This window comes from Pollicipes pollicipes, unplaced genomic scaffold (genome assembly GCF_011947565.3).
Source record: "Pollicipes pollicipes isolate AB1234 unplaced genomic scaffold, Ppol_2.1 Scaffold_5724;HRSCAF=6776_pilon_pilon_pilon, whole genome shotgun sequence".
Lineage (NCBI taxonomy): Eukaryota > Metazoa > Arthropoda > Thecostraca > Pollicipedomorpha > Pollicipedidae > Pollicipes > Pollicipes pollicipes.
The window spans coordinates 52,965,725-52,993,528 of NW_023596746.1; the positions used below are offsets into that span (position 1 = coordinate 52,965,725).

The following is a 27,804-nucleotide window of genomic DNA, read 5'->3' on the forward strand; positions in this document are numbered from 1 at the left end:
ACACACACACACACACACACACACACACACACACACACACACACACACACACACACACACACACACACACACACACACACACACACACACACACACACACACACACACACACACACACACACACACACACACACACACACACACACACACACACACACACACACACACACACACACACACATGTATATACATACTATATGCACACATATATATATATATATATATATATATATATATATATATATATATATATATATATATTAGCGGACCACAAAAAGGTCCCAAAAACTCAAACGCCAGCAAACTCCAAAGGAAATTGTATTGCCTGTGCCGCTTCGTTTCCAGTGCCACCTTTGCATGGCAAATGTTTTTCTGCGACCTGCGACGTCCAAACTTTGTCCATACGAATATTTGTGCGTACGACTATTTTCGATACACACTTTTTCAGATTGGATCTTACCTGATGGATCTTATGCTATCCAAACTTTTCACATCACATACTTTTAACGCTACAAATTTATATCCTACGCACGTTGTGATTACAAACTCTGGGGATGCATGTTTTGTCCCACAGCCGATTAACATGGAAAGTTTTTCGACGCATATTTTTGTGCGCAACCCAAAGTCATCATTGCCTCAACCTCCACCCCATAACCTCACCCACGATGGCATTACCGCATCGCAAACATGGCCGAGGCCGTTGAGACGGTGCAGCATCAACTGTACAGCACCCCTCAGAACAGGGCAGGATTCATCCGTTCACCTATCGTCCCCCTTCTTGAAATCAGCCCGGCGCCTGTCAAACTCATCGTACGATGGTGAGGTGTTCAGAGGCCCAAAGACAGGCGTCCAGCCATGGCGTGGCTTGCGCTTGCAGTAGACGTAGGGGCTTTCGATGAGGCTCGGGTAGCTGCCAGCGCTGATAATGAATTGACGCAGCTTCGCAAATACGCTGTCCGCCGTCAGCTTGTTGGCGCTGCTCAGGAGCTCCACACTGCGGTCCAGCGCCGCTGCGGGCGGCAGTGGAACGATTAGCGGGCCTGAGGGTGCCGGCTGATTCAGCAGTCGCTGGAGCAGCAGCTCTATGAGTGGAAGCAATGGCAGTCTTCATTTGCAAGGGATAACGTCTTTTGTACGGGACTAATGTCACATTTAAAGGTTTGCAGCAGACGAAATGTTTTGTTAAAGCAAAATCGCACCAGTTTTTGCGTACAAGTAACGACGGGCAAAAGTTTCTGAAGCAAAAATTTTGTCGTATAGCATGAGCGTCATGCATGCTTCCTTGCAGTAGAGGTACCATGCCATCACTGGGGCTTTGCAGTACAAGTACCGCGCCATCACTTGGGTTTTGCGGTAGAAGTACCATGCCATCACTTGGGCTTTGCAGTACAAGTACCATGCCATCACTTGGGCTTTGCGACCCGCTGAACTGACGTTTGACAAAGACAGGTGTAGCCTGTCTTTCACCCGACAGAAGAGGCGGGTATCGCGGGAATCAGACCCGCGCCTCTGGCAGCAGATAATGCCACGTAGAAATAACGACTGTAAACGGTCTTGCAGTAAAATGATGACGAGTATGAAAGTTGAGTTGTAAAGTTTAGCATGTAGCACTAATGCCGCTTATAGGTATCGGCAATATAAGTACTTTTGCATGTAGATAAACACCGTGGAGATTTTTTTGGGAGAGAAAAATGGCACATACATGGTTTTGAAGTACGATTTTTGTTACGTGGCACTAATGTGGCGCATACGTATTGGTAGTAGAATCAATGACGCGCTTTAGTAAATGTTGTACTAGTTCTGCATCAGAAGTAATGACGGGCATATGATAAGTTTTCAAACATGATTTTTGTGCGTAGCACCGATATCGTTGAACACAAATAATAGGCCTACCTGACGCCGACCTGATCACATACTTACAGACGCCACAGAGCGAGTTGGGCGCGCCGCGCACAGTAAATGTGGCCGTTTCCCCTGGCTTCACCTGCTTCTTGTTCCATGACACGCTGACCTGGAACAGGGCAGAGGTCACTATTAGGTTAACACACTTTGACACAACTGACCTCCCCACCGAATCACACCACCGGGGCAGGCAGCCATTAGCGCTGGAAGATAGCGACATGGTAGAAGCGTGACGCTGGAGCTAGTGGCTACCATAAAGATCAGAGGGATGTCAAGGTCGAGTAGTGATGCGCCACCGGTGGACAGTGGTCATAAGAGGAACGGCAGCGCTGCGTTACCGTGATTTGAGAGAGGGCTGTGATCAACGACGAGGAAATCAAAGGATTTCAGCATGAAACGAACGAACGCGATTCTTAAGTACTCACTTCCGTTTACAGCAGCCAGCCTGTTAACAGTATACTCTGGAAATAAATAAGTTTTTATCGGTGAAGAACACTGAGAAAAATGCTACTACGTACCTGGCTCTGGAAGCAGTTGGCTACTTTGAAGGCCTTGGAGTCCGACACGATCTCGCCCAGGGAGTTGACGAAGTAGACAAGAACCTTAAAGACCGGCGACACGTCGAAACCCAAGGGGACTCTGATCAGCCCCCGGGAGTCAACGTAGCTCTGACGGATGATCTGGCCTCGCGTCATGATCTAGAACGAAAGGCTTTGCTCACAGTCACATCCCATCCCCCAAACCTATAATCCCACAACCCTCAATCCCCGCATCTAAATCGTGAATTTACCCTCGTATTAATAATAGGATCACCTTAATGGTAATAGGATTACCTTAAACTACATTATGATCTTAGTTGGAAATGTCCAGTTTGATTAATACTCAAATTGCGTAGTTGTTAAAGTTGGCGAATATTGCAGTATAGCTTGCGTATAAATGAAGCAAGGTAGGGCGCCACAACCACCTACACTTTTTCGCAAAGCACAAGAGCTCACACGAACTTTGCAAAGTGTAGCAAAGGTTCAAAAATCTTGCAAAAGCGGTTTACGGGTAAAGGAAGCAAGGTTCTGGGGTGGTTCTAGGAAGGTCCTAGGAATCTCCAAGCTATAGGATCACCTCCGATGCGCTCACAAGGCGCAAGAGACCCCAGAAAGAATGCAAATAGCAAGTTCCAATTGCGTCCGCTTCCTGCTGCCACGTCATTTTGGTCGCGTTTCACGCAAAACCCTATTGCAAAGCTACATTAGCTTTTAATGCTGCGACTGTTTTGCACTGATAGTTTCTGGATCAGTGGTCATGTGAAGAACAGGGTGGTGCGGCGCTGGGCGCTGAAGTACTCATCCCCGAGTCGCTGGAAGGCAAATATGACACGTTTTACCTCGATCTCAAATATGGCGGGAACGCCATACGTCGATGATTTATATGCGTGGCATGGCTAATAAAAAACAATGAGTAGTTTAGTTGGCGTTTCTCGTTGTAGAGAACATTAAAGCACGGTATCCTGCATCATAAGCATCATAGGTCTTGAGATGATAGTCATCGCTAACCTTGGACTTCAGTGTATTTGTCTTCAGTTAGTAATCTGCTAGGACGTAGCGATACTCAAAACTGCTGAAGAAACATCAACCCGAAACCTTGGACCTGTTAACGACATACGTATTGCTCCGTGTTACACCAGCATCAACAAGCAAAACGAATATTCAGTCATCTACCACTGTACAATGTACGACTAGTCAGAGAACAGAGAAGTCCTCCCCCCCCCCCCCTCCTCCCATAATTGAAAGCCGCCGTGCGAGAAACCTTTTAGCTTGATACGGCGAAAGCGCAAAAACTTACAATCGCGCAGAAATGCGTCTTTAATTAGATTATGCAGCATGTAGATGTTGCTTTTGTCAAGGACGTTCAGTGTGTGGTTCGTAGAATTACGCTGAAAACCCAACTTTCACGCACGTACTGTCCATGAATGAATGCTCATAGTGTAAGAGTCGTCTTGAAAAGGAGCGTGGAACTGATCGAAGCGTTGAAAACCCGATGAACTTTAGGAATACTCTATATCCACAGACCAAAAAGCGACAACAGGAACATAACAAGCGTCGAAAAACGCCCAATTGGTCATAAGGGCTGAATTTACTGCTGTGTACAACCAACAATGCGTGCAATGAAATCGGCGCTGGAAAGGCTACAAGAAATATATATATACATATATATATATATATATATATATATATATATATATATATATATATATATATATCGAGTGTATTTCATGACTGCGGTGGGGATGGGGATCGTTCAGCTTGAACGCAAACATGAAATGTGCATTGATGGAAAGAGGGACGTTTGAACCAGATTTTGATTGCGCTCAAGTTTGGGATCGACGCAGTTGTGTCAATCGATAAGTTACTTAAGTGACCCTTAACTGACGTCTCCTCAAAAGCGCGAATTTGAAAAAATATGGGTGTGGGTTTTTGCATGCCGCTTGTCATTTCTAGCAAAAAAGGGACTCCTGAAGAGTGGCAAGTCTCCCAAAACAGAGTCACGGTTTCCGAATTGATCTTTGGTTGTACGAAATTAAAAGGAGTGTTGCATACCTGTTAGGAATTTTATTAACTGATCTAGCCATCTTAAAGATCATTCGGTGCACTTTGCAGCTCTCTCCTTCTCAAGACCTAAGCCTCTTTAGTATCTGATTTACACGTTCGCGAATATGTGCAGGGTATTTCGGGCACACTATTTCAAGGTCACCCAAGCACCCATACCATAATAATATGCCATTGTAATCCTGCCACCCCATTGGCCATACGGCAATCAATGTCAATAAAAACATAATCGTCAAGTTCTTCATAGCTGGCGTTCGTGAACACGACTTCCAGGTATGACGGCCGTCCATTGGCTCACAACCCATGTTCTGCAACGTATGATGACGTGATCAGTCAAGTACATATTGGAGAGCATCTTTACTAAATAGAGAAGTTGGTCTGTCTCGAGCAGTCTTTCCCCTTGAAAGCATCACAAAAGTTATATGTGAGCTTATTTTGTAATATCTGCTGCTTGCTTCAATATATTCATTTATTGAACACCTCCTTTTAAGGGAATGTTCCACATCTGAAGATCTTGAACCAAACATCAGGCATGACACAAGATCACTTCTAACCGTTGGCATACTTGTTAAGTGGAAAAGACTGCTCTTAACAAAGCTCTTTGGTTGGTAAATATGGTCTTTACTTCGTCATTGTTTGATTACGTAATCATGTCTTGCAAAACATAGATTGAGAGCCATTGATGGCCGTTATATGTTGAAATTGTATTGTTCGTGGCCTTAATCGCCGCACGCCCAATGAAATGGCAGGTTTTGAATGAGGCTATTGTGACGTCATGAATGCCAAGGTGACCTTGAAATACTCTCCCCACTTTCGCGGGCCTATAGCTCAGAAACTATAGCGGTTTAGGTCTCCAGAAGCGCAGGGTTGCGAACTGCACCGAAAGATCTTCGGGATGGTTATTTCCGCTCAAAAACACATACAAAGATATCATACTCCTTCAAGATTCCGTTACCTGACATCGTAATATTTATATTGAAACCGGCCTATTATCCAAAATTGACTTATTCAAATACACGTATGTTCACATATGGACTATGCCCAGTTCGCCTCTCCGCTTACCATATACGTAAGTTGCCTATTTCCTATGTCGAATGTCCTCTTGACCCTCAAGACGAGGGACCCACTGCATTTCAAGTCGAAAGGAGTCTTCACCACTTCTATGGACATAAATGAGTTGGATGGAGAGAACCAGATTTTCAGCCTGCTGCTGGCCGTCGATGACCTGATGCCTGCACGCAGTGCCTTCACCTGTAACACAGTTGCGGCCGTGAAACCTTCCAACCTTATAGTTCACGTGGTTACACTGGTTGCGGGAGATGGGACCAAATCTCTGGAGTCAATGGCCGTCCTGTACCAGAGGAATTTGACCCTACACGGCAGTTTAAAATGACATTTTCCCAAAAATGTTTTGCAAACTCTGGCTCCAAATGGCGGTTTTCAATGTCCCAATCATCAATGAAAAGATTGCCAGTTTTGGGCTTGTCTTCAGCCGTAATGCTGTGGATTGGTGTGCTACCATGATCCAAGCACTACAACCATAAAATGGCTTCCCATGCAAACCAGGCAAAGGCCAATAATTGGTGAAATAGTTAGAACGTAACTAGAAAATAGCTAGTGAAAATAAAGATGAACGTGATCCGGGAAGTATAAAGCTACTGTTAACGAAATTAAAGACGAAAATAATCCATCAGGCTGATATGTATGACGGCCTAAGCCTGATCACCCTGGGCGGAATAGCGACACGGCATTGAGTTATGGAGGCATCGATGTCCCACGACAGTACCAACACCAGCGCCCATTCAGTCTTGATGGGAAATGAGGAGCATGGACGCGTCATTTAGCTAACTGCCATGTTGATAGTATCGCAGTTTGACGGCCATAGCACACAGCGCACGTGACACGTACATTCACATTCACATTGACGACACCCAGGTCGAGCCCGGGGATCCTGAACTTGATGCGGCCGTTCTTGTCGCTGTCGTATTCGCGGCACACCCGCGATCTGCTTTTTGTAGGCACAATGTCGGTCCAGATGATAGGCAACCGAGCGTACGAGGCGCTGACGAGCTGCGCCTGCGGACCGCCAATCCTGCCGGTCACGCGTCACACTGACGTCACAATGACGTCACACGCGTCAGGCTGACGTCATGCCTATGACAGACTGGCATCGACGCATATCAGACATTGCAACATGCCGGAATGGCCCAACAATGACGTCACACGGGTGTGGCATTGACGTCAGACCGCCGCTTGATGCACCGTACATCGCCTTGTATGTTTCGCGCTTCTAGCACGCATCGTGTAATAAAGGCGTATGCCAGAAAGGTGTGTGAAAGTGAGCTGTTTGTTCACATCTGAAATAGAAAAGTGTGGAAACGCCTTTTCAGTGCTGAAAACGCGAATCACTAATAAGGTGCTGAGCGTACAATGTCGTTCCTCGTCAGTTGAACCCTTCAGCAGCTCATACAGCTGTAAGTTGAGCCGCGCCCGACCGGGGAAAGTTGACTTTGCTCCCGTGTTTTTTTTTTTCAGTACAGGTCAAATACGAACGCTTGCAGCAAAGCGCAATGCATAGTACCAATTCAGCTATCAGTTCGGCATGTTTTCTTTAAATCTGAAGTTTTGATGTATCAAGACCCGTAAGCTACGTCAGGTCAGCCTGTACAAAACTTTGACTGCACTTAACTTGTCGCGAGTCATTTGTTATTGCTCAAACTTTCTATGGTAAAAGAACATAACAATGCCAACAGTTGGCTCACTTTCGGTTGTCACGGAAATGCAAAGCCCTTGACCAGAAGCAAAGTTAATCTTTTATATGTTTTCGAAAATAATGCGGATTTGTAGTTTTGTGTAGTTTTGGTGTTAACATACGAGGAAAAGAGTACTGACTTACATGCATGCCCATCATATGACCGCGAGCACCTGATCTTGGCTGGGGCCATCACCTGCCTCGAAGGGGACCTTCTGCAGTACACATGCTGGGTTAAAACTGGGTAGTTCTATTACGTACTTTTAGGCGCAAGATCTGAATACTCCATTGAAAAAATGTTGTGATATCACTGTAGTGCATAATGAGATTTAAACAGCCATGTAGCGAAATTCAGGGTCATGTGTGAGAGGCCAACCAAGGCCAACGACTACGTTGCCAATAGTGGAGAGGCTAGATGAACGGGTGCGACGCGCATAACCACCTCCTTATCGTGTTTGCAAGGCTAATGACGTCTAATTTCATAGACCAACAAATCTGTTTTCAGTTCATTAAAAATACATTGACAAGCGTCGAAGAGACTAGATAATGTAGACAACAGCTCTGCGACCATGAGTGCCTGCCAGGGGCGCAGCCAGGGCCTTGGTTAGGGGGCACAGCTTGACAAAGTGCCCCCTGTTGGTAAAAGGACCCAAAAAAAACGCCGGATATAACCCATTTGTTATTGAGGATGTGCTTTTCCCAGAGAGAGAAAGAGAGAGAGAGGGAGAGAGAGAGAGAGAGAGAGAGGGAGAGAGAGAGAGAAGAAAGAGAGAGAGAGAGAGAGAGAGAGAGAGAGAGAGAGAGAGAGAGAGAGAGAGAGAGAGAGAGAGGGAGAGAGAGAGAGAGAGAGAGAGAGAGAGAGAGAGATATATATATATATATATATATATATATATATATGTATATATATGTATTTCTGTACATTTATACATGTATATATATATATATATATATGCAGTACATACTTAAGCCTTCTATAACTGGAATATAGGCCAGGCGCTACCCCGAGATCAATTCTTCCTCAAGCTTATAGTGAATAAACTGACAAAATTACGCGTTAAATGACTCGTCAGAATTTGTATCTGGATTTTACAGAAATGACAAGGCTTCCGCAAATGTTGATTATAAATCAAAATGGTCAACAATTTGGATTAACTGTCTGAATATCTTCAACATTCAGTCATAATTGGTAAGTGGTACAATTTATGTAGGTTAGTTATGAGCATGCACGCTCGCATATCATGGAAACAAAAACTGCACGCCAGGCCTTGCCGCCTCCGCAGGCCACGCAGCGTTGGCCCCGCAACTTATATTAGGCCGTGGTCAACAGGTGGGCGAAAATAGTGACACATCTGAAAAGCACCTTTGAGAGCTTTTGTACACCAAATTGTACCTTTGAAGATTTTCAGGGCGTATATATGTATATATATACATATATATATATATATATATATATATATATATATATATATATATATATATATATATCACCTGCGCGGTTTTAAGATTGATGACAATAACGTATTCGTTCTTGCAGCACCGCGAATAGTGCTGGAATCTGGTGGTGGAACTGGAGAAGTAAAGGTAAATTTTAGACTTGTCGTGTTGCTATAACTGTTAGGCTGTCAAGAGGGCATCCTCACGGTTGTAAAAAGTCGCCCGGTATAATTCCTGATCTGTATAATTGGTTTTAAAAGACATTCTTATATAGACAAGAAGCATTATTTTACTATGGTTATTGCTGCGCGCTCGGCGCCCGTCCTCTGGCGTTACTCGCACTGGGCAACGCCGGTGGGCTTTACGATAGCTACGACCCAAACCGTTGCTATCCTTGCTCCCCGAGATCACGGGCAAGCCATTCGGGCCCATGACGTACTCGGCTGCTGGGGCTATATCGCGCTGCCAGCCTATCACCCCGGCGGGAGGGGCGGGCACCGTGGGAAATCAAACCCGAGACGCGCAGCGGTTGACGCAGGCGCGTGAACCACTATACTGTCGGCGCCCGGCGCGCAGGCCTCAAACATTTTGGTGAGACTTGCTTCACTAGTCGATTCTGCAAAATAATGAAAGTTCTTAGGGAAACGTGGATGGCCTTGTACACTTCGCGCTCATTTCGGCCCACTCCTTTCAGCAGTACTGAAACCCCTTATTTCTTTCCGATAAAGGGGCTCCTCGAGTATAACACTACGGGGCACATTATAGTTCCCGGTCAAGAGCTGAAGGGCCACTCCGTCCCCACCGCGGTTGTTCTCCGGTCGTCATTCTAGCGACACGGGGCGGCATCACCTGGCCGATCCGGAGGCCCTTAGAGGGATACATCATATCACACTGGTCCGCTCCCTGACGCCGGAGGCCTTCTGATCCGCGTAGTTGACCCCGGATCAACGCATGAACCGTCATTAACGAAACAACATCCCTGCCCACCGCAGGTGATCAAATAACTGGCAGATGTACTCCAGTCGGGCTTAACGGGCCCATGCTGGAAAAGGTTGGAGAGCCCACCGTTCGGTACTGGGGGCCCTGCCTGGCTCACGACTCTTTCATTACTTCAATGTGAGCATTCACTATAAGTTTTGTTTCCTTCGTTTTTCACAGGGCCCGATTAGCGCAAGAGACCCTCTGCTGTTCAGGCTCGCGTCCCCACCCTCGCTGAACAAATCTTCCCCTGACCGACTCGATGTCGCTTGTCGACGCAGAATGCCCTGTTAGGTATTGTGTGGCCTTGAACGATACAGGAGTCCGACCAATGTAAATCACGGGCCCGGCTTTATCCCTGCTTGGGAAACGGGCCCCCCGAGCTCAGAACAACACGGAGCTGACTGTTGCTCGTGATCTCTGGCCGAAATAGAGGAACACTGCCGCAGGGGTACCCATCTTTGGAAGAGATCCTCTTACTGACATTTGAGAACATGGGCATGGGCTATGGGCTATGGGCTTGGGTCCTTAATGTGACCTACAGCCAGTCCTTCGGACCCTTCGACCATACCATCGGACATTTGATCTTTGGTCTCGAAAGACCCTTCGGCCCCTTTTCGGGCCCCCTCAAACACCGCTCTGAATCGGGGCCGCCTGCCGCCACAGGACCCCTGTTCGGCACTGTCGAACCGATACAGGAGCCCGACCTCCAACCGACACAGGAGCCCCTCATTGTGTCAGGGATCCCAAGCATTGTAAATCGCGGACCCGGTCTCGTTTCTGCTCGGGAAATGGGTCTCAGGAGCCCAGACGGACATGGAGCCGACTGTTTGCTGTTCGTGGTCTCTGACCGACCTATACACCCAGATTTTGCGTGGGTTCCTAAAACGGTGCATCATGGTCTCTGACGGATATTTCAGGTCACGACCCTACGGATCACGATTATTGATGTGACTTGCAGCCAGTCCTTCGGACCCTTATGTCTTCCAGCTGGGCCTTTGATTGTCGGTTTCGATGGGCTGCCCGGGCTCCTCTTCAGGCCTCATTAAACACTTCCCTAGATCGACTCGGGGCAATACAGGGCCCCTATTAGGGGTTGGGGGCCCCGAGCAATGTAAACCGCCGGCTCCAGCGTTGTCCCTACTTGGGAAGTGGGCCCTGAGGTCCATGCTCAAACAGAGCTGTGCGTCATTGGTGGCGTCCGACCGAAATATAGGCCTTTACCGGCCCGGTAGGCCCCTGATCAGCGCTCAGGGCCCTCTGGCTGTTATTTGAGTGTCCGGTCTTGCGGGCCGGGGTCCCTGAATGAGACCTCTGGTTGACTTTTCGGGCCCTTCGGACCCTCAAATCGGGCCCTCTATAGTAGGTTCCGAGAGGCCCGAAGGACCCTCAGAGCCTCAGGGGCGGGGCAGCTTGCCCCCTGTGCCCCCCCCCCCCCCCCCCTGCCGGCGCTATTGGCGCCTGGACATACAAAACACTATTTCTGACAACAGAAAGTCATTTTACTGGTCACATAGACCCGTTTAGAACTTCAAGTTTTGCATTTAGATGGTCTATAACTTTGACCTACGTTGACCTCAGATGACCTCCAGGTCGCCCTAGATAGGTACTTTTGCGTACGTTCATCTCACAGCTGCACATAATGAAAAAAACTTAGTCATAGGCATATCGTGAGGAAAAGTATCGCTCTTTTAGACTACTGGTGAACCAATTTTGAACGGTGACCTGGTCTGGCCTGATCCGTGTGGGGGAACAGAGATGGTCAGAAAGGACTTCCCACAGTCTGAACACCTGTTCCCATTCCCTTAATATTCCGTCATGACGTATCAACATAGGTTTTAACCAGAACTGCCGGAACGACTGTTTTTTTGTCTTTTGTGGCCTTTGGTAACCTCACATTTGCCCCAAGGCGAAAAAGTTTGTGGCATTCTTCATGATATTACAAGATTTTATGGGAGGTATCTTTGTTCATCTTATACAGTGTCTGGAAGTTGGAGACCCCAGGGGAAGTCAACATCCCCTCCCCCCGGCCGGGCGCGGCTTTCTTAGACCCCAGCCGGGCGCGGATTAAATAAATCATATTGATCTATCTGTGTAACTTTGTAAATTTGCGCGGATACCAATAAATCTCAGCAAAAATGAAGCACAACAACTTTAACAGCTTCACCATAACAGTCTTTCGCACAGAGAATGTCGGTGAACAGGTGAGATGCCTCGCCAGGAGTTATGCAGGTCAGGGTGCACAGATTAGCTCCATTTGACACCACGCACTATGTGTTAGCTGGGATATGGGGCATCTCTAATGGGAACCTTCTTGGCAAGCGTGGGCACCAAAACATTGCAGACATATGCATCATAATAACCCTTTTTGAACCAGAAAACAACGCATGTTGCCGCATACCATCCTCTGAAATGCCAGTGACAGCGAAGCCGCCCCAGTAACATATCCACTCCGTGGAAAACCCGGAAATGGCAAACCGAGACCTCCATGCTGGGGCCGAACGTCTTGACCATTCAACGACCACCCCATTTTACAATGACCACTGAACGTGTTTCATGGAAACATCCAGGGCCCAAGAATATCGCGTACCAAACGCCAGTAAAGTTCACTTAAAAAGTGCAGGACTTGAGGTAAGTCGCAGCGAACCAAGGATGTAGAAGGAAGACCTTCAGAGACCTTCACCTGCTGGTTCTCAGATAGAGCCAATGGCGGATTATGTGTGGCTTCCACGGCTGCTGTGTGGCCTCATTACGAAATTCCAATGTGGATGACGAGACCGTAGTCCAGATACTTGGCCTCTGTCGTACAGCACAAGTGCACAGGGACAAAAATGCATGCGCTTGATGTCATCTGGTCAACCAAATGGCTTTTTTACGTAACCAAGGTCACAATGAAACAAAGTTTGTGACACCCACAACTTTTTTAAGCTCCCAAAACAGCGAATTTTCTCCCCGCCATCACATTTTTGGGCGCATGGCACCGCAGCATAAGGGCGTACCAGGGTTGTAGGTTCCCATATAGCTGAGATACTTTCAGCTCCCCCCCCCCCTACTTGGGCTTCAGTCCCCCAAACTTTGTAAACAAATTCGGTCAAATTTTCGAAGAAATCTGTTTGCTGGCATATTCTGCAGGTAAGTCGGATCATTTTTCACTGTTCAGCCTCATCCCAGATCATTTTGTGAAATCACGCCCGTGTGGCGTGCAGTGAAGTCATATTGCGTGCCGCACGGTTGCTTGTTGGCTTCGCATATGACCCATGGTAGAGTCAAAGGTCGTTAAAATGAGTCATCCCAAACTGTTACCGGTGAATCTCTAAAAATTTCAGGTACCCATCCAACATTTTTGACAGAAACCCATTTCTAACATTATTGCCTTGGTTGACGTCGCCCCCTTGATCCTAAACTTGCCCCATATTAACCTTGTCCAGAGTGCCTGAATACTCGGTTAACTGAACACGACCGGTGGTAACTCACGGGAATATTGTGGGATGTGGTGGAGCTGCCGACACGTTCCTGTCTCTGAAGAAGGAAGTGTAGCAGACCTGGAATGCGCTCCTTCGCCAGTGGCTCGTTGTCCGCGTCTTTAATACTCACCTGAAGGCATGGACAACAGCCAGTTCTTAAACATGACCGTGTCTTGCGTTTCAAAAGCAACGTTACGACCAGGGCTCAAAGAGTGGCACAGCGATTCAAAATATTATCGGTTACCATCCCTCATAAGTTTGAGGAAGTACCACACGGAGGTGCGTCGTGATCATCATCTGGATAAGACGGTGCATTGCAGCACGCTACTCCATATGTCTGCCACTGGAGGGCTGGAGGGATCATGACGCGCCTCGCGTCTGAAAAGTAACGTTACGATCAGGGCTCAAAGAAAGTGACTCATCGATTCCAGATATACTCGGCTACTATCCTCCCCATTACGGCCGGCCGATAAAGCAGGGGCGGCTGGACGAGCGGGGCCGGGTGCTGTATGTGATGGAAGTTAAATGAAATAGCTCACATAAACTCAGAATATGTCAACTCCGCTTACCTCTTTCCTACCAAGAATACAGACAACTATATCTCCATTCTTCTGTTGTTTTTCTCCGAGGAATAAGGCTAATACTACTGTCTTATCTATGTAAATAATGTTCCTCGCTACTGCACTGAGCAACTTAGGTAAGTTGCCGAGTACATTTGATTTTGTTTTACCAATTCCTGTGAATTCTGAGCATGTGCTTACATCAAGCCATAACATGGAATGTTACTTATATCTGCTCTGCACGTTATCCTTGCTTGAAACAGCGTCTTGACTGGCAAGGCACAGCAGGAAAAATGCAGGAACGGAGCGCACATATGCATCGCCAACTACCAAGCATGATGCTGAAGAAAAATAGAAAGAACGAAGAGGGCAGCTTTCTGGCAGCTTTCTCTCCATCAAAAGAGCGCGCAGGATTTCAACCCCAAGTATCGGCCCCAGTTATGGCACTTGTTACCAGGGTGCAGCTTCTTATGTACTGATCCCAACTTTGACGCTCCCTCTCACCACAAGTTCAAGCCACTTCCCCAAAACAAGTGATAAAGTTTCAAAGAATCACCCTTCGTGCGTAAGTTTGTCTCTCCAGCCCGGCGAGCTGATCGGGTGGCACCGCCGCCTGTGACGTTTGACTCACGTAGCCGAAGTACGGCAGTTTGGGCTTGATGAAGCCATAGCCTGCCGCTCTGTACATCTCTATGCGGACGCGGCGGTTCTGGATCGGGATGGTGATGTCAGCTTGCTGTAGGATGTCTGTGCCACTCTCCGTCACGTTTGCCTCCGCCATGATCTGCGGACGGTGTCGGCCTGCGTTCAGCCGGGCAGTGGGGTGTCTCCACCCATACACACGGCCGCTGATGCGGGCTGACGTCCTCACGCCGCCAACACCGGTGCCGCACAATAACAGGGCGGCAACACAACTGCAATGCGCTTAGGGCTAAGAACACCACCCGTCTGGCTTGTGGTGCAGCTTCCTCGGTTTCTCCAAGATCTAAATGTGTCATGCTAGTAACCCGCAACATTTTGAGCAGTGGTTAAAGCAATCCGAACTCCTGTATGTTTATAATGACTTAAGAAACAAACGAGTAAAGCACACCAAATTAGCAGATGGTAGGTGATCCACGCCACCAATTCTCAAAAGAAAAAGTTCATGTCTGGTCGAGTACATGAGAGATGACATCATCAGTGGGGCTTGCAAGAACTTGTTCAACAAGGAGATGTTCGCCTGTTCACAGTAGCTCCCATCCTCTTGCCACATTTAGAGCTGCTCTCCTGTAATTCATTGACCGGCGGGCCTGCATGTCAGTCAGTCATATTTTGTGACGTCACACCAGATCATCGTCAGAGCTGATATGAGATCTATGTGTTGATATTGAACCAAGACGATTTGTTGCGCCCTCTTGTCACCAATGAAGCAATAGCGCTGACACATTTTCAATTCAAGCCTATTACTTCACATGCCACGTCAACAGGACAGAAAAAAAACATGACAAGTCAGGATGCCTGGCGTTGACATGGAATGGACTTCCCTTGTAATTGAACTTCGATGACGTCGACCAGAAATTGACTTGGTTTCGAATCTTGCAGCTTTCCATCAGCATTATATGATCTCAAAGCTAAGCATTAGGTTTTTAAGCATATGCAACCGTTTTCCAGCACATGTAACCATTTTTACGTGGGACAGAGTTCCCATAGTTATTCAAAGGTTGTCGTCTTTTGCGTGACCTGTGACGTCATCAGTCACATCACAGATAACGACTCCACGATGCTTGGAGAGAGCTGAATAAGCTTTCGATACCCATCGCCGTTTTCTCGACCCGACCAGGAGTACCGGAGATACCAGAGAGATACTATGACCCCCTCTCCTCCTTCCAGACGGTGGCTGGTAGCAAAAAACCCTGGTTGGTCCCGAGCTGGCAGACCGATCATTGCCAAATAGGGCTTATCTTATGCAAATAACCACGCAGTCACCGCAAGCGTATGGCTGCATTAAATTAGTGAGTGGCTTTTGATGCTACCGGGTGAGCTATTGTGAGATCGCGCCTTGATCTGAACGAGGGAAAATAAGCTGTATGCATAGGAAAGCTCAAGATGTTCATCTTTGGAACAAGTTATCATTTGAATGTTGAATTGTGTTATGAAAGAAGCGTTAAAACTGGCTCGATGAGCAGTCATGAAAAGGTTTTCCTGTTAATAATAATCATTTAGTAACATAATTTTCCTGACATAATAATCATTTAGAGTTCTGCCCTGGCACTTAAGGTGTTAAGAGCTAAGGTCATTTTTAATTTAGCTGACTATTGTGTACAAATAAGAACATCATTCGTGGGGGGGGGAGCAATCGTCCAGTTAAGTTTCCCATCTGCAGTAAGTCCTTGTCTGAAACATTTTGTTAGTCTCACTCTGCTCGCATGGACGCGCCGAGTGGGGGCACTTCCTAGTCCGATTTTCGCCAACACGACGTCTATCTCCACACAGCCGTTCTTGTCCGTCTGAAATAAAGTAATACTGCATCAGCCTCGCCCTCAAATTGGCGACATGCTGTCGATTGAGAACGTCTCTTTATTTCTGTGCATTTTACGCATGGGCCCTGGTTGACCCGGCGCAAAACTGCCGTCTACATCAGAATGCCATCATGCTCGAGAGCTCTTCATTCGCACTGCACAGGTGAAACACTTCGTGATTATTGAAGCCAGCAGTGTACCCTGAACGAACAGGCCATGGTATTGAGCTACAAACTTGAGGCAATATCAGGCTTTAACACGCCAGCCGTCAATATCCGCATGGCCAGGGAGCCGCACGTAACGGACTCGATCAACGCGCCATACAGGGAAATAAATCTGTGCTAGTTGAGAGTTTCACCCCCGGCTCACCAAGCTACAAACGGGTCACATAAGGTTAACGTCAGCTTCAGCCGTGGCGTCGTCACGCGCTCAAGTCCTCTCAACTCTCGTGTCTGGCTAGAGCTGCGGATGATCGACCCCAGCATTGCTTTAGCGTGTCACCAGCCTAGGTGCGAGCCAGTGCCGGGGGCGTGCGCCCATACGCTATCGGGAACGGACCTCCTCTGCGAAGGTCACGTTCGAAGGCGGCTTCTCCTCGGAGCCTGACGCGCCCCGGCGTCGGGAGAAGAACGTTGACGGCCGAGATACCAACAGCTTCATAGCGGCGCCCGACACTGGCTTCCCGAACGTGTAGCTGTGACAGAGCGCCGGACATCATGACGTCATGGCTGGCAGAGCGCCGGCTATCATGGCGTGCGCCGGACAGCCGTATCGCGTGCTCGCTGGCGCACAGCGAAGGCGACAGAGTGGCGGACGGCTGGCTCATAGACACAGCGCAGAGCGCCGTGGGAGCGACAGATGGCTGGCTCATAGACACAGCGCAGAGCGCCATGGCAAAGGCAGACGGCTGGCTCATAGACACCAGTGAAATGGCATGGCAGTGGCGACTTGGCTGCTCGCATTACCTGAAGCAAGTGAGACGCACAGTGCGATTATGCCCAGCTTGGATGCAAAATGATCAATGCCAACGTAGTTAAAGGGGGCGCACAGGCACAGATGCATGGGCTGAGTCATTGTTAATAAACACTGGCAAAGGGAATGCACTTATCGGTATCACTTTAGTGGTACGTGGGACTAAAATAATACTTTATTCTAAAATGGCACGAGCATGTCTGCGGGGGCGGACGCTAGCCACATAAGCAAAGGCTTCAAAGCTCTGATTGGCTGGGCAACTACACATGCATTAAGTGTCTTCATTACGATTTTATGCGAACCTTTTGCATTGATGGCTCTCCGTGGTCTGAACTCCACGCCATAAGGCACGCCCCTTAGTAAAAAAGCGTGATGATTATAACTTTGGCCCGACCTTCATACCTGACCCTACGTCAATGAACTTCTAATGTAATTCTGCATTAAACTGTTTTACTGCCTAAGAAGCTATCTAAGAGACTTTGGTTTCGATAAACACCTTTGTACGGCTCAGATTGAACGAGTTCCTGGAATTTGCCTTTGCTGATATCCACGGCCAGACCTTGACCTACCTTATGTCAGTGCCTTTACAAGGTACGTTTATTTGGCATGCCGAAAGATCTGTTGTGTTATTCAATTTACCAAAGCTATGCAAAGCTAGGTAGGCCTCCCTGCCATGTTCGAAATTAATTTTGCCAAACCATCGGGGTTTCAAACTGACCATCCATCCGGGCGCATGCTGAACAATGTCTAATATGCCTCGCAGAAGAAACCCACCCCTGCATGTTAATAGTAGCAATGTAACATCCCCAATCTTGGAAAGTGTTATTAAATGATCTGACTTACAACCGCAGATTGCAAAACATTTAGGCTGCCTCACAGGGCTGGCACCTCATCTCTTGTTCGACTGGTTTAACAGATTGCAAAACGCTGATGCCGTTTGATATGCTGTCATGTCATCATCTAGTAATTTGGTTTCTTGTCTCTTTCACTTTTGAAACGTTTGTTTCTGTTGCTTTATTTGATTATTGAGTAACGCAAATATGTGTCATATTCATGATTCAAATTGCAATTAAGGCGTGACTGAATTTTCACACCATGAGTTGTGATTTGAACATAAATATTTGTGTATATACATTTGGTTATTTTCTTTCACTCGGCATCTGCCTGCATTCAGCTTCGGTGTTCCTGTAGGCCACCACTGTCGGTTTTTTGTTGTTTGTTTTGTTTTGTTTGTTGAAAACATATTAACACGCTTTTAAAAGACTGCGTGACTAAGGTTACCCACAACCATGCCAACAAACCATCTCCTGCTACGATCTACACAGCACCATCACTAAATATGGGTGGCAAGATTCGGCGCAAACAGTAGCAACGGCCTTTGCTTGCACGTTATGGTGCAGCCAGGAACTCACGTGGCGCAGACTTTAAGAGTAACGGTGTTGGCTCCACGGGTGATGTATTTGGGACCGGTGATGGTGACTTCGAAGCGGGGCAGCACGTACTCCTCCACCTCGAACGGCTGTCTCACGATTCTGTCCCTCCTTTTTACGTGGATGGTCCATCTGCCCTGTAAGTTTGGTGCGGCAGGGTAACGACAGTGAAACATCTCGCTGGAGTGCATCGGTGCAATGTTTCACGTGTGTGGCACACTGTGCGATACCTATTACATGGGGTTTTGAACTGACATAACCATCTTAAAGACCATTTGGCGTAGGCCAGTGCCATGTCTTCTCTAAGACCTAAAATCCTTTAGCTTCTGAGGTGCCCGCCCGCGGAGATGTGCAGACTATTTGGTGGAATTTATACCAAGGTTAGCCAGGCATAGATGACGTCATAAAGACGTAATTCATATTCCGTCGTTACACTGGCGATGCAGCGTGCAAGGTCAGAAAAAAATTATCCAGTTGTTCATGTCTGGCGTTCGTGAGTAAGATTTTCCGACATCACCGTGCCAATTGGCCATCAACTAATGTCGTGCAAGCTATGCAGGAGTCGAACACGAGTTACGTTTTGTGCTACATAATACAAGAAGTTATACGGTGTTCACAATTGTTGCAGCAATAAGACTTGTAATCGAATAACTTAAGAAAAGTACTACAATCGAGTACATGAATACGAGTAAGCATCGTAAACTCATGGACAAATGTGCAACAGCACCACGAGAAAGACCCAGAATACGAGCATATGACAAATTTGGCTCAGCGAAGACCGCCGGCTCATGCTGCCATCTCCCGGAAGATCGAAGAACTACGAGTGGATGCTGTTGTACGAATGTTCTATGATGCAATGAAAGAAGGACGTATCATTAAACATATCTACTTGATAGGAAAATTGTGTTGCCTAGAACAGTCTTTTCCTCTTAAAGGCATAGCACCAGATATAAACATAAGTTAGCTCATTTCATGATATGTAATGCTTGTTCTAATATGTTCAAATGTGGAGCATTCCTTTCAAACTCATGGATAAATATGTGAGAACACTTTGGAAAGAGCGAAATCACGAACGCATACTGTTATTTGACTCAGCGGCTTAAACTCGGCTATTTATTATTGGCTTTATGGTTACATATATCATATTTTGACCACAGATTTTGTCTTGATACTATTGCCTCGGCTAGTTTAAAGCACTATAAAGGAGTACTAGGGTCGTAATTTCGCGCGACTAGTTTGACAGCATCTTAACGTCATTCAAATATTTCATTATTACCAAACGGTGACGCATTGAGTAGAATGTTTACGAAAAAAGAAGCTTAGTCGTCTAGAGCAGTCTTTCATTCATGATTATACCAAAAATTATGAGTAAGCTAATTTTATCATATCTGATGCTTGCTTCAATATATTTAAAAGAGAAACGTTCTCTTTGATAGCAGCGTTTGCATGATACGTTACGGAAGCACTGAAGGCGTAAAAAACTTCTTTTTTGGAAAAAAAACTATGAAGCAACGCACATTCTGTGTAAACTGAAAGAGCATAAACCGACCAACTTTGAAGTGTTTAATCGACTGTAAAACTGACCTTTGCCTACAAACAGATACCAATATTCGACATTTGTGGTGCACCATGAGCTCCCCACTTGCAGCGAAGTGGACCATAAATAGAACGCAAGATATTTAGCAACAACAATGACGTGATAATTTCCATCGCAAGGAAAAAGCAGCGTAGGTTTCATTGGGTACTGGTTTGGGAGAGTACGTCACGCTAGTTGAAGTTTTTAAAAACCCTTGCGTTGCTGACGGCACATGGCTAATTACAATTAGCGGAATGCTTTGAAAAGTGTCAAGACTGGCAGCCATTCAGTGAAAACCTTAACAACCATCCAGGGTGCAGATTTACCACGCTAGTTGGCTCCTGAATGCTCGATGAATTCGAGTGCAGTGCCTGGGACTATTTCGAGGGGAAACAAACCAAACGCCCTGAGATAAAATGTGAACAGCGACCACTCGATGTGTTGATTGAAATATTCTGAAACCCTACGATCACCCATTTGGCACCAACAGACGAGATGTGAGAATGGTGCTAAAATTTTAACAAAAGATGCGCTACTTTGACGGGTGCGGTTAGCTCGAGATAACACTGCTGCTGCCCCTAATGATGCAGGTCGCAGCCCGTGTCCAGAGAACTGGAAGTGTCTATTGAGACGGTATCTATGTGGAACTTACATGTTGGCGAGTCAGATGTGATAGTTGGGTCACCGGTGGTAAGCCCGTGGGCAGGTAAGCAGCTGAGTGTACGGTACCCTGCCTCACGACTTATCAACGGCCTTATGTCATGCCGTGACCGTCACAAGACTGTCAGTGTTGATTAAGTGCAGGGTACGAGCCTTATGTCATGCCGTGACCGTCACAAGACTGTCAGTGTTGATTAAGTGCAGGGTACGTGCCTTATGTCATGCCGTGACCGTCACAAGACTGTCAGTGTTGATTAAGTGCAGGGTACGAGCCTTATGTCATGCCGTGACCGTCACAAGACGTCAGTGTTGATTAAGTGCAGGGTATGAGCCTTATGTCATGCCGTGACCGTCACAAGACTGTCAGTGTTGATTAAGTGCAGGGTACGAGCCTTATGTCATGCCGTGACCGTCACAAGACTGTCAGTGTTGATTAAGTGCAGGGTACGAGCCTTATGTCATGCCGTGACCGTCACAAGACTGTCAGTGTTGATTAAGTGCAGGGTACGAGCCTTATGTCATGCCGTGACCGTCACAAGACTGTCAGTGTTGATTAAGTGCAGGGTATGAGCCTATGTCATGCCGTGACCGTCACAAGACTGTCAGTGTTGATTAAGTGCAGGGTATGAGCCTTATGTCATTGCCGTGACCGTCACAAGACTGTCAGTGTTGATTAAGTGCAGGGTACGAGCCTTATGTCATGCCGTGACCGTCACAAGACTGTCAGTGTTGATTAAGTGCAGGGTATGAGCCTTATGTCATGCCGTGACCGTCACAAGACTGTCAGTGTTGATTAAGTGCAGGGTACGAGCCTTATGTCATGCCGTGACCGTCACAAGACTGTCAGTGTTGATTAAGTGCAGGGTATGAGCCTTATGTCATGCCGTGACCGTCACAAGACTGTCAGTGTTGATTAAGTGCAGGGTACGAGCCTTATGTCATGCCGTGACCGTCACAAGACTGTCAGTGTTGATTAAGTGCAGGGTACGAGCCTTATGTCATGCCGTGACCGTCACAAGACTGTCAGTGTTGATTAAGTGCAGGGTACGAGCCTTATGTCATGCCGTGACCGTCACAAGACTGTCAGTGTTGATTAAGTGCAGGTGTACGAGCCTTATGTCATGCCGTGACCGTCACAAGACTGTCAGTGTTGATTAAGTGCAGGGTACGAGCCTTATGTCATGCCGTGACCGTCACAAGACTGTCAGTGTTGATTAAGTGCAGGGTACGAGCCTTATGTCATGCCGTGACCGTCACAAGACTGTCAGTGTTGATTAAGTGCAGGGTATGAGCCTTATGTCATGCCGTGACCGTCACAAGACTGTCAGTGTTGATTAAGTGCAGGGTACGAGCCTTATGTCATGCCGTGACCGTCACAAGACTGTCAGTGTTGATTAAGTGCAGGGTACGAGCCTTATGTCATGCCGTGACCGTCACAAGACTGTCAGTGTTTGATTAAGTGCAGGGTACGAGCCTTATGTCATGCCGTGACCGTCACAAGACTGTCAGTGTTGATTAAGTGCAGGGTATGAGCCTTATGTCATGCCGTGACCGTCACAAGACTGTCAGTGTTGATTAAGTGCAGGGTATGAGCCTTATGTCATGCCGTGACCGTCACAAGACTGTCAGTGTTGATTAAGTGCAGGGTACGAGCCTTATGTCATGCCGTGACCGTCACAAGACTGTCAGTGTTTGATTAAGTGCAGGGTATGAGCCTTATGTCATGCCGTGACCGTCACAAGACTGTCAGTGTTGATTAAGTGCAGGGTACGAGCCTTATGTCATGCCGTGACCGTCACAAGACTGTCAGTGTTGATTAAGTGCAGGGTATGAGCCTTATGTCATGGCCGTGACCGTCACAAGACTGTCAGTGTTGATTAAGTGCAGGGTACGAGCCTTATGTCATGCCGTGACCGTCACAAGACTGTCAGTGTTGATTAAGTGCAGGGTACGAGCCTTATGTCATGCCGTGACCGTCACAAGACTGTCAGTGTTGATTAAGTGCAGGGTACGAGCCTTATGTCATGCCGTGACCGTCACAAGACTGTCAGTGTTGATTAAGTGCAGGGTACGAGCCTTATGTCATGCCGTGACCGTCACAAGACTGTCAGTGTTGATTAAGTGCAGGGTATGAGCCTTATGTCATGCCGTGACCGTCACAAGACTGTCAGTGTTGATTAAGTGCAGGGTACGAGCCTTATGTCATGCCGTGACCGTCACAAGACTGTCAGTGTTGATTAAGTGCAGGGTACGAGCCTATGTCATGCCGTGACCGTCACAAGACTGTCAGTGTTGATTAAGTGCAGGGTACGAGCCTTATGTCATGCCGTGACCGTCACAAGACTGTCAGTGTGATTAAGTGCAGGGTATGAGCCTTATGTCATGCCGTGACCGTCACAAGACTGTCAGTGTTGATTAAGTGCAGGGTATGAGCCTTATGTCATGCCGTGACCGTCACAAGACTGTCAGTGTTGATTAAGTGCAGGGTACGAGCCTTATGTCATGCCGTGACCGTCACAAGACTGTCAGTGTTGATTAAGTGCAGGGTATGAGCCTTATGTCATGCCGTGACCGTCACAAGACTGTCAGTGTTGATTAAGTGCAGGGTACGAGCCTTATGTCATGCCGTGACCGTCACAAGACTGTCAGTGTTGATTAAGTGCAGGGTATGAGCCTTATGTCATGCCGTGACCGTCACAAGACTGTCAGTGTTGATTAAGTGCAGGGTATGAGCCTTATGTCATGCCGTGACCGTCACAAGACTGTCAGTGTTGATTAAGTGCAGGGTACGAGCCTATGTCATGCCGTGACCGTCACAAGACTGTCAGTGTTGATTAAGTGCAGGGTATGAGCCTTATGTCATGCCGTGACCGTCACAAGACTGTCAGTGTTGATTAAGTGCAGGGTACGAGCCTTATGTCATGCCGTGACCGTCACAAGACTGTCAGTGTTGATTAAGTGCAGGGTATGAGCCTTATGTCATGCCGTGACCGTCACAAGACTGTCAGTGTTGATTAAGTGCAGGGTACGAGCCTTATGTCATGCCGTGACCGTCACAAGACTGTCAGTGTTGATTAAGTGCAGGGTACGAGCCTTATGTCATGCCGTGACCGTCACAAGACTGTCAGTGTTGATTAAGTGCAGGGTACGAGCCTTATGTCATGCCGTGACCGTCACAAGACTGTCAGTGTTGATTAAGTGCAGGGTACGAGCCTTATGTCATGCCGTGACCGTCACAAGACTGTCAGTGTTGATTAAGTGCAGGGTACGAGCCTTATGTCATGCCGTGACCGTCACAAGACTGTCAGTGTTGATTAAGTGCAGGGTACGAGCCTTATGTCATGCCGTGACCGTCACAAGACTGTCAGTGTTGATTAAGTGCAGGGTACGAGCCTTATGTCATGCCGTGACCGTCACAAGACTGTCAGTGTTGATTAAGTGCAGGGTACGAGCCTTATGTCATGCCGTGACCGTCACAAGACTGTCAGTGTTGATTAAGTGCAGGGTACGAGCCTTATGTCATGCCGTGACCGTCACAAGACTGTCAGTGTGATTAAGTGCAGGGTATGAGCCTTATGTCATGCCGTGACCGTCACAAGACTGTCAGTGTTGATTAAGTGCAGGGTATGAGCCTTATGTCATGCCGTGACCGTCACAAGACTGTCAGTGTTGATTAAGTGCAGGGTACGAGCCTTATGTCATGCCGTGACCGTCACAAGACTGTCAGTGTTGATTAAGTGCAGGGTATGAGCCTTATGTCATGCCGTGACCGTCACAAGACTGTCAGTGTTGATTAAGTGCAGGGTACGAGCCGACCCACCGTTGCCTGTGTCATTTCGCTAATAAATGTGACGCGCTTATATGGTGTCACGTTTTTCAACCGGTGTTATTTTGAATTCGTTCAAGGCAGTGTGGCTCCCTTATGCTGATTAAACGCAAGTGTCGAGTGGTTTGAACCGTCGACGGAACTCGCTATTTTTCGTTACGCGAACGGATGTGTGAGCTCGAATCGACTCACTGCCATTTCTAACCTTACATGCTAAAGCCGTCGCGGGCGTTGGTGCCTATGACACCAGCTGTGGTAGTCTATAGGCCGTGATTACTTTTCCGTGTGTACGCCCGCGGTTTGTGGGTTCAGGATTACCTTTCTCTCTGTATGACCGCGGTTTGTGGGTCGTGTAAATAGGCACTCACAAGGGGAGGCTCTTCTGTCAGCTGGAACTTCTTCTGAATGATGCCGGACCGCGTGGCGACCTTGTCGAACTGCGCCAGTCTTGTACCGCCTGGTGTTGTAATGAAGATCTGGTCCACCTGAACGGTCGGGAGAGACAGATGTGAAACATTATCCTAAAGTCGTGCGGCTTTACCTGTACGCGCAGTCGTGTAGTTGTACAGCTTTACCTATGGGGAGGAGGGGCAGTGGGGTGATTTTCCCACCACATCCACATCAAAATAACCCTTTAATGCGGTAACTTTTCCAAGACACGTAGAAGAAGAAGGCATGCTACTGAGTTTTCGTTTTTCCCCTCCCACGGGCATATTGTCACCTCAAACTTGTCGAGGTCACCGAGGTCATCTGACACAACTCTAAACCGTCCCATTCCGTCAGCCGCGTGGGGAGTAAGGTAAGAAAGCTGCCAACACGCCACACATCCCTCGAATAAACTGCGATCGGGAGCTCCATGTGAACTATGAGGCTATCTTCCGGGTTAGCGCATATTCAGTGTCCCGGAGGATCGCTCTCGGTATACTCACCACCTCCTCCATGGCAGTGAGATCACTCTTGAGCGTCACCACGCGGAACTGCACCAGATCGCCGGCCTTGTACTTGGACTTGTCGGTCTGAACCAGCGTCACCAGCGTGTAGGGCAGCAGACGAAGCTGTGGAAGACGATGTGCAGCATTTCGGCAAGCTCGATCACGTCGCCGGTGGTCAATGACAAAACTTGCTACCACACTCAGATAAGTTGGTCATTCATATGAATTGCCAGATAGGCCTTTACACTCAGTTGCGCCGAGCGAATGACGCTATGCACAGTGGACCAAGTTTACCTTCCGACAGGATAAACCATGAGCTTCTTTACACCTAGCACGGTTTTGTGTGTCTGAAGCAGCACCCCAAAACTTGAGGAGCGCGCATCAGTACTACGTGTGATCTGTGATATCTGCATGCAAGGTGTGGACGCTAAGATAAATCTGACCATAAGCCATTAACAAATAAGAGATACGCTCACTTACATGTACACTCAGACGCGCTCAAATATATCTTTTTGACATGCGGGGCCGTGTTTTGTTGCAAACAGTCCCGAACGTTTTCAGATTTTCCCGTACCTTAAACTGCTGTGTCGACCAAAATAATCCAGAACGAACAGTTGCGCGTAGAAAACGCATATGTCGGCACTTTCTTCTTCGGCACGGTAAAGTCGAAGCAGACATTGTCGTCATCTGAAACACAATGAGCCTTCGTTCGCTCCAAAAAAGGGTAAACGTAAAAACAATTACGTCACATCGTCAACAAAAAGAACGATGACTTCTAAGCCAAGATTGTGTGTTTCTCTGCACCGTTTTGCCGGAAAGAGCCGGTAGGAACGGAGACCGTGGTCAGACCCACGACAAGCCGTGATGTTCGATGCACCTCACAGACGGAAACCGCATGACAGAAGCAAATCAAGCTCGGATCAAGCGAATCCGTGGAACTTGATGCCTAAAATACCTTCCGACATTCAAATATCTTGCATAGAGCATCAGGAGTTTGGAACTCTTCTTCTGACGGTATTTGCCCTTTTTTACAAGCGGACACTGGCAAGACAGTGCTACCCAACAAACTAAGAAAATATTGTCAAAACAGTGCCTGTTTGCACCTTTGGATCCTTGGCACGCATATTTGGATGCAGGGAGCAAATTCCGTCATAACCAGAATTTGCTCCCTGGAACTGTTGAGATTCCAAGAGAGATAACTGTGTTATGAATTCCAAAGAGAGTATCTGGTTGTGACGCGTACACAGTTGACAGCCAGACACCATACAGTACTTAACGGGATTCAATTACGCCTGATGACGTCAGGAGAATTAACTGAGATGCTGTGAGCACACCAGCACGGTAGACTCTGGCGCCAGCTCAATTATTCCATCCGTGATACTAATACTTCGCATCAGGTATCGTGTGTCTTATTACCGCATTTTGCTTCGTGCTGTTTGTTTTGTTATTTCAAAATATGTAATTTAACAATAGCGAATAAACAGCCGCTTAGAACGGGTTGTGGAATATACTAGTACTAAAACTGAGTGCTGGCCACGTAAAACCTAACTTTAAAAGTCAGCTTGCAATAAAAAGCACGACACTCGGCGCGGCGTTCTTGATTTGCCAGAGATTGAGAGAACATGTAGCATTGGAGTCTGGAACGCAGTGACCAGTCACTGCGTTCTGCCTCCGGCAAATCGACTTCTCTGAACCGCGTCAACAAATTTCAAACTGTTGATTGTTGGCTAGTGACAAGGGTAACACCATTTCACTCGGAAACATTGGAAAGCTTGCACCAACCTGTGAGGTCTCAGTCTGACGCCAAATCAAATACTCGACTACTGAGCTGGAGATCCTGATCATCACTTGAGTGGACCCAAATGCCTCCTTGCTGGCCTCCACTTCCTCAAGGTCGGCACTAATCACCACCTGTTCATCCTGCCACTGCTCAACAGCAACGCTCTGACCAACATAAAAACCGCGACTGCAACTGATGCTTGAGTCTCCGACGTCAAGCCACCAGCTTCATGATCAGCTGCTTGTCCGGTAAGCGTCATGGCAAGCTAGCGGCGGCCTGAGGGGGCGTCGCACTTACGCTCTCTCCCACTTGGTTGTCAACGCCTCCACGGCGGACGACCAGGGCGCTGAGCAGGATGCAGCGCATCAAAAGCCGCAGTCTGATTCCAAGGACAGCATTTAGGCCATTCAGATGGGGAGAGCGGAATCTTGCAGCTA

The 27,804-nt window shown here is 47.5% G+C and overlaps 2 protein-coding genes across 2 annotated transcripts in view; both read right to left on the bottom strand.

The window, feature by feature from the left end:
• Window positions 1-2,600, bottom strand: part of LOC119103927 (ovostatin) — a 5,472-nt gene extending 2,872 nt beyond the window's left edge. The window contains exons 1-3 of the mRNA XM_037227629.1: window positions 2,421-2,600; window positions 1,921-2,011; window positions 815-1,010 (exon numbers count right to left, since the gene is read on the bottom strand). Of these exons, the coding sequence (XP_037083524.1) occupies window positions 815-1,010; window positions 1,921-2,011; window positions 2,421-2,597 (464 nt within the window). The 5' untranslated portion in view covers window positions 2,598-2,600. The remainder of the gene's footprint in view (window positions 1-814; window positions 1,011-1,920; window positions 2,012-2,420) is intronic.
• Window positions 2,601-8,213: 5,613 nt separating this feature from the next.
• LOC119103190 (ovostatin) lies at window positions 8,214-26,220 on the bottom strand. The gene is made up of 8 exons (XM_037226634.1): window positions 26,161-26,220; window positions 25,585-25,710; window positions 25,024-25,140; window positions 18,576-18,730; window positions 16,750-16,885; window positions 16,090-16,179; window positions 14,325-14,477; window positions 8,214-13,263 (listed from the first exon to the last, which is right to left on the bottom strand). The coding sequence occupies exons 1-8, from the start codon at window positions 26,218-26,220 to the stop codon at window positions 13,084-13,086; spliced, it is 1,017 nt and encodes a 338-aa protein (XP_037082529.1). The 3' UTR covers window positions 8,214-13,083.
• Between the last annotated feature and the right edge of the window lie 1,584 nt (window positions 26,221-27,804).